This window comes from Pinus tabuliformis, chromosome 8 (assembly GCF_031772625.1).
Source record: "Pinus tabuliformis cultivar Carrire ecotype Pingquan chromosome 8, CPIR1, whole genome shotgun sequence".
NCBI lineage: Eukaryota > Viridiplantae > Streptophyta > Pinopsida > Pinales > Pinaceae > Pinus > Pinus tabuliformis.
In genome coordinates this window covers 1,037,966,968-1,037,974,076 of record NC_142294.1, presented here as the reverse complement: position 1 = coordinate 1,037,974,076, position 7,109 = coordinate 1,037,966,968, and the positions used below count along the sequence as shown (strand labels likewise).

Below are 7,109 nucleotides of genomic sequence, written 5' to 3'. Positions count from 1 at the left end.
CAACTTTATTTTGTTGGCAAACCAACCATTCTGCCACAAACTTTTGAATATCCGATTTAAGACCATCCCGAAAAAATTCCTTCTTAACCCTGTGGTAAGTTTTTAAAAATCTTGAGTGCCCTCCTAAGGGAGAAGTGTGCAATTCCATAAGAATCTTTTGTTTGAGTTGGGAATTCTTATAGAGGTATAAGCGATCTTTGTACCATAACGAATCAGTTTTCTAGCTAAATGTATCAGATGTAATGGAATCTTGCTGTAACTTTCGAATAAGTGTCCAAACTTCTTCATCATTCTTCCATTCCTCCCTTGCTTCATTTATCCAATCTGGTTGGATAATAGAAATGGCGCACAACAATGCTTCCACATCCTCATCCTTTCTTGAAAGTGCATCTGCCACCACATTTTGCTTCCCTTTTTTGTAGATGATTTCAAAGTCATAACCCAACAACTTTGTGACCCACTTTTGTTGCTCTTCAGAGAATAATCTTTGTTCTAAAAAGTATTTAAGGCTATCATAATCCGTTTTTACCTTAAAGTGTCTTCCCATTAGGCAGGGTTGCCATTTCTTAAGTGCATGTAGTATTGCCAACATTTCCTTCTCATAAATAGCTTTGTGTAAAAACTTTCCCTTGATTGGACGACTTTCAAAAGCAATGGGTCTTTCATCTTGCATTAAAACAGCACCAATTCCATTTATTGAAGCATCACATTCCACAATAAAGGTTTTTGTGAAGTCCAGTGTAGCTAAGACCGGTGCTTGGCACATTGTCTCTTTAAGATGTTCGAAGGCCTTTGTTGCTTTTGAAGTCCATGAAAATGCATCTTTCTTCAATAATGTTGTTAAAGGTGCTACTATTCTCCCATAATTCTTAACAAACTTGCGATAATACCCTGTCAACCAGAGAAATCCTCGCAGATGCTTTATGGATGTGGGGATTTTCCATTCCTTAATGGCTTTAATTTTGCTAGGGTCTACTTTAACTCCTTCATGAGATACAATATGAACCAGATATTCCACCTCTTCTACTCCAAAGAAACATTTGGATCTTTTTGCATATAATTGTTTCTCCTCCAATAGTTGTAGCACCCTATCAACATGTTCAACATGATCCTTCCAAGACTTGTTGTAGATTAGTATATCATCAAAAAATACTAACACAAATTTTCTAAGGAATGGTTTGAAAATGGAATTCATCAAACCTTGAAATGTAAAAGGTGCATTGGTAAGGCCAAAAGGCATGACCAAAAATTCATAATGATCCTCATGAGTTCTAAATGTTGTTTTCGGAATGTCTTCAATATTCAATCTGATTTGATGATATCCTGAACGAAGATCCAACTTGGTGAAATAAATTGATCCATGCAATTCATCCAGTAATTCACTCTTTTGGGCATAGGGATCTCTGTACGGCTTGATGTTTGGAGGAACACTTCCTGGAATCAGATGAATAGCATGATCATGATCACGAATCGGTGGGAGACCTTTGGGGGTCTCAAATACCTTGGAATGATTGTCCAAAACTTTTTGGAGATCTAGAGAAATAGATGATTCCGATGTGGAAACATCTAGCGAACATAATTGTGCAATTACACCTCTTTGTTCCTTTTTTAGAAGCTTTTTCATATCGTTAGAGCTGATTATCTTTCCCGGTTTCCCTGCAATACCCCTTAATTCAACTTCCTTTCCTTCTGCAGAAAATTTTATGAAAATTCTTGAAAATTAAAAGCTATTGTACCCAAGGATTGTAGCCATTGGACTCTTAGTACAACATCAGCACCTCCCATTGTAATGAAAATCATTGGGCTAGTCAATACATATTCTCCCATGTATAGCTTGATATTATGGCACTTTCCAGAGCAATTTATCGTTCCTCCATTTGCAACCATCACTCGACACTCTGGTGCTGGATATAGGAAGCAATTCAATTCTTTTGTTATCTTACAATGAATAAAATTGTGGGTACTTCCTGAATCAATCAACACTATTACATTTTTCTTTTTGATTTGTCCTTCTATCTTGATGGTTTGAGGAGTGATAATTCCAGCCAATGCATTACAAGATATGGTCGAATTCATTTTTTTTTTATCTAGGCTTTGTTCCTGAAATATATCCTCTTCTTGTGACTTTTCTTGCTCCTTTTCTTCTTCCTCTTCACAATCTATGTAGAATAATTTCTTCTCAGCACACTTATGACCTTTAGTGTATTTGCTATCACAACTGTAACAAAGCCCTTTTGATCTTTTTTCTTCCAATTGTTGTGGTGTCAACCTTATAAGTTGTGGAAGACTAGGGGCAACAACACTTCCATCTTTATAGTTGTGAGTGGCATGCTTCCTGGTTGCTATAATTTTGCTTTCCATTTTTCTTGCTAACCTGAATGCCTTCTCTAATGAATCAGGTTCCCAAAGATGAACATCATGTTGGATATTATCCTTTAAAGTCCCTATGAACACATCAATCCTATGCTCCTCTAGAATATTTTTTACCTTATGTTCAATTTTTGGAACTCCTCAATGTGCTCCATTATTGAACCCTTTGGTTTGAGACTTATCAATTAACTAAAAAAAAGTGTTGCTTTTTGTATCCTCATAATGTGCTGTCAATTCTTCCATAAAAATTGCCCAAGTGATAATTTGCTTATTAGAGCAAAGTCATTGATACCATACAAACTGATTTGGTTCCAAATATAAAGTTGCAATACATACCTTTTGTGTGTTTTGCATATTATTGAGATCGAAAAATTGCTCCTATATAATATCCATGTTGCGAGATCCTTGCCATCAAACTTTCTCATATTGATTTCTAGAATATGGTGGGTCTTCGGTCCAACATTAGATTCTATGAAATCATGATTAATATTTCTTTTGTTCTCATCATGAATTTACTACCCTTTCACCATTAGTAAGCATTTCTTGTATAAACTTTGTCAAATCTGTCTTCAAATCTCCCATGCATGTCTTCAAATCTATTTTCAAATCGTTCATCTTAGCTTCCACGTCATTCATCTTAGCTTCTACGTCTTTCTTTAAACAATTCATCTTAGTTTCTATGTCTTTCTTTAAACCATCCATCTTAGCTTCTACATCTTTCTTTAAACCATCCATCTTAGATTTTGTTACTTTTTGTGCAAGTGACACTTGTTACACTTGGTCTCGTAATTTTGATATATCATGTTGCATTTCTTCCTCTTCTTCATGAGTCATGCTAGAACTTTCAGGTTGCTTACTAAGTATTTGCATTTTCTTTCCTCGAGGCATCAATTACCGATAATAATGCTTTAATATGCCCTTTGAATTCCTTCAAACTAATTTTTCAAACCAAACTTATGCAAAAATTTAAAAAAAACTACACACATTTTTCACTTTGTAGGAGCTTGATATTAAATCAGATGTATCTTTGTAATTTCGGATCATCCAATTCTGAAATTGCGACCTGCAGTAGCCCTTTGCGTCCTCTTTCCAATGCCACCAGTCTGATCCAAATTAAATTCTCCAGAGAAGAGTTATGCCAAGCATCCCACAATGACCTGATTATAGATTAGTTCAGTAGAGCGAACTTGTACGACGTGCCACAAGTCATTGTTTCGACCTTTAGTTCTAAAAAAATATATACAAGAAACTACAGTCTGCCCTCTTTCTGTACCTTCTTACGAAATTTCAATCCGATGCTCAGAGAGAAAGTTATAACAATTTTCCTTAGGTCACCTGTTGGGAATGTAATTTAGGAGTCTGCAAAAATACCAACTTCCTCAGATCATATCTCCGCAAATATAGTTCGAAAAGCTCTAAAATTCGGACCCGAGATTCAGTGCGATTTATTCTCAAATGGGTTTTTTTCAGCTTCTGAAACGTCGCAAAAAAAAAGTTATAGCGAAAATCCCACGATGACCTATTTGGAACAGCGAAACCCTATAATCCAAAGCTCTGATACCAAATGTTATGAAACCAGCTCACAAAAAAATAGAAAAGATATATCAACACCTTAGAATTCAGCCTCTTCGAGGGGGCAACCTCCTTTACATTACATAAATGAACAATTCTTGGATGATTCAAATGACAAAACCTCATTTTTATATAGGAGTCTAAGGAGTCACAATATAACCCAGCCGACCTAACAATAATAATATAAAGCCACAAAAATAACAATAGAAAGATTCTATGGGACACAATAATAACAATATGGGGACAATAAGAGCACAACAATATTAATAAGGGATACAACTACAATAGTAATGAGGTAATCACTAGTATTATAAAGACCTAACAATTTGATTGAGCAAATAATTTATCTTGGAATTTAAACAATGTTTCTTAACACTTAATTGCAATCATTTTAGTTCTACCCCCATAGACCGCTTAGTTGTAACAAACATGAAACTACAAAGAATTTGAGTTGATAAAAAAAAATCAACATTGACAAAATAAGACAAACTCTTACTAGCTCTATAATCAAACAAGTGTTACCTGTCGCTTATTTTAAATATAGTAACGTTGCAATTTGATAGATAGATAATGATTTTTTGAACATTGATTGGATAAATGTAAAATGAAATAATTTTTAATTTTATAAAACATATATGGTTAATATGCATTTAAACTATAATTATTTTATATTTAAATTTAATTTGAATTAATTAAAATTATTAAATATAAAAATAATAATTTATATTATTAAATTTAAAAAATATTTTTATAAATAAAAATCTTGAATATAAAATTTAGGACAAGACAAAATATATATACTAAATGAAAATATATTCTGTTGTTTCTAAATGTTGAGAATGCATACTAGTCCAAGGGGCTTTGGATTGTTAAGACACTCCTTGCAATAGCTCCTTGGTTCAAATCCCTGTGGGTGCTTACTTACAAAAAAAATTCAAACCCAATTTCTTTGTTAGACACATTAGATCTTATTTTATTTTATTTTAGAGAAACAAATGCAAGACAAAATATATACACTAAATGAAAATATATTCCATTGTTTCAAAATGTTGAGAAAGCACTAAACTTCTTTGTTGGACATATTAGATCTGATCTTATTTTATTTTCGAAAAACAAATCAAATGGCGTGTTTGGGAGTGAAAATTAATATTTTGTTCCTGGACATATTAGATATTATTCCATTTTATTTTTTTAAAATGGACAAAACAAAATTCGTTTGATGAGTAAAAAATGGAATTTCGGAATTTAATTTAAAAAAACATAGAGCTGGCGGGAAATTAAAATTGGCATTCCTATGATGGACAAATCAGATATAATTTCAATTTGATGTGATAGGAGGATTTTAATTCATTGGAGCAGCACGACGCGCCACCCATGATAAGTGTGTCCATCTATCGTATGTATTCGCAACATACAGATAGATTAAAAAATGAATAAAAATAAAATAAAATACCTATTCCAAAGTTGGGATGGCATGAGGTGTCTTTCAAATTTAATGCGTGAATTCAAAGCCGTGACACATTTGTAAATTTAGTATCGTATCCCGCATGCACAACTGACGATGGTTGTACATCCATAGTCATTGCAGAATAAGAGGAAAACGAAACCAACCAATAGAATTTTAAATTAAAAAAATATATATTTATGTTTCTTAATGTTTATTCATTTTTTGGTCAAACTACAGGTTAATTGATGGTCAATGCAATATCCAATGCGTTATACCTGCAGCAGCAGGTATAATAAGGTGTTGGACAATTCATAAAATATAGTTGGTGAGAAGAATTTGTTGTCTTTATGAGACTAAAAGGGTTGAAAATTAGAAACTGAATATCATACTTTCACATTAAGTCACAATTTCAAAATATTTATTACAATATTAACCTTCCTAAAATTTCACTTATCAAAACTAAGATGTAATAAGGTGATTTACAGACATTTCTCTTATCTGCATTGCTAAGTTGTAACAAACATCTAACAAAGCTGATACTCTTATCAATTTGCAGCACTAAAAGGAGATCATCCCAATTGCTTGAATGTCAATAATATACCTACAGTCACTGTCAACTCTGATTGAACCTTAATGGAGCATCACGCTCATACAACCAACCCACGGAGCCTCACTTACCTCTAAAGAAATATTTACCATTCTATTTGATGCTCTTTACACAAGATCGTATAAGTCTGCAACTTGAATTTGTCTATAGCCATTGGATTCCACTATACAACTTTCATCTCTAGAACTATTACAACGTGACATCAAATACATATCAACACGGTTTTCATGACAACTTATCTTACTGCATGTCACAGTCTGGAGCAATTATGCATTCAACACTTAATGAAGCCTTATCACATTGATAAGGGAGAAAGGGCCTTTTTTACTACTCCAAAGTTACATTAAATACATAAATGAGTTTCATAACATTTTAATTTACAGGATGTCAGCTTTTGTAGCAATTATGCATTCAACTTCTAAAGAAAAATTTACCATAAATATTTTGAAGCCCTACACAATATCAGTATGCAACTCATGTTTGTCTACAAAAATTGGATCCCACTTTACATCTTTCTTCTCTATTACTACACAAAGTTACATCGAATCCCTATCAACACCAGTTCCATGATATTTCATTTCACTGTCTGTTAATACATGCATATTGGCACTACTAGCTATGGTGATAATTAAAATTATTCAAAGAATTGATTTGTGTGCATGACCTAAGCTAAGCACATTCTGTATAGATTAAATTTCCTTGGAAGTTTGTGATTAGGTAGTACAAATTTGCACTACTAGTATTTTCCTCGACGCATGCCCAAAGAGGTTTTGTAGTGGTACGTAAAACATTGAATTCCACTTTCCAGCTTTCATCTCTTCTAGTACCTAGCGACATCAAATACAGATCAGCACAATTTTTGAGATATTTTATTTTAATCCGTACTGGTAGATGGATCTCAGACTACTTACTAACCACTGAAATAATTAAAATTCAGTATTTACGTAAAGCATGCTTAAAGTGACAGCATGGTTCTAGGCTCCAAGCAAAATATCAAGTTGCAATTTGCCTGGTGTCATTTGGATGCACCAAGAAAAAACTAAATAAAATAAATGCTCAAAGATAGATAACCTTGGTTCTACGAAAAAATTTCCTTGAAACTAAATTGATAAC

General features: G+C 33.2%; 1 protein-coding gene across 4 annotated transcripts in view; it reads right to left on the bottom strand.

The window, feature by feature from the left end:
* Positions 1–6,322: 6,322 nt before the first annotated feature.
* The window catches only part of LOC149238906 (uncharacterized), a 38,865-nt gene continuing 38,078 nt past the window's right edge, over positions 6,323–7,109 (bottom strand). For 2 of the 4 annotated variants that reach the window (XM_089373222.1, XM_089373224.1), the window contains exon 9: positions 6,323–6,823. In XM_089373222.1, the coding sequence (XP_089229348.1) occupies positions 6,817–6,823 (7 nt within the window). In that variant the 3' untranslated portion in view covers positions 6,323–6,816. The remainder of the gene's footprint in view (positions 6,824–7,109) is intronic. The other 2 variants (XM_089373223.1, XM_089373225.1) reach the window with 2 other exon arrangements.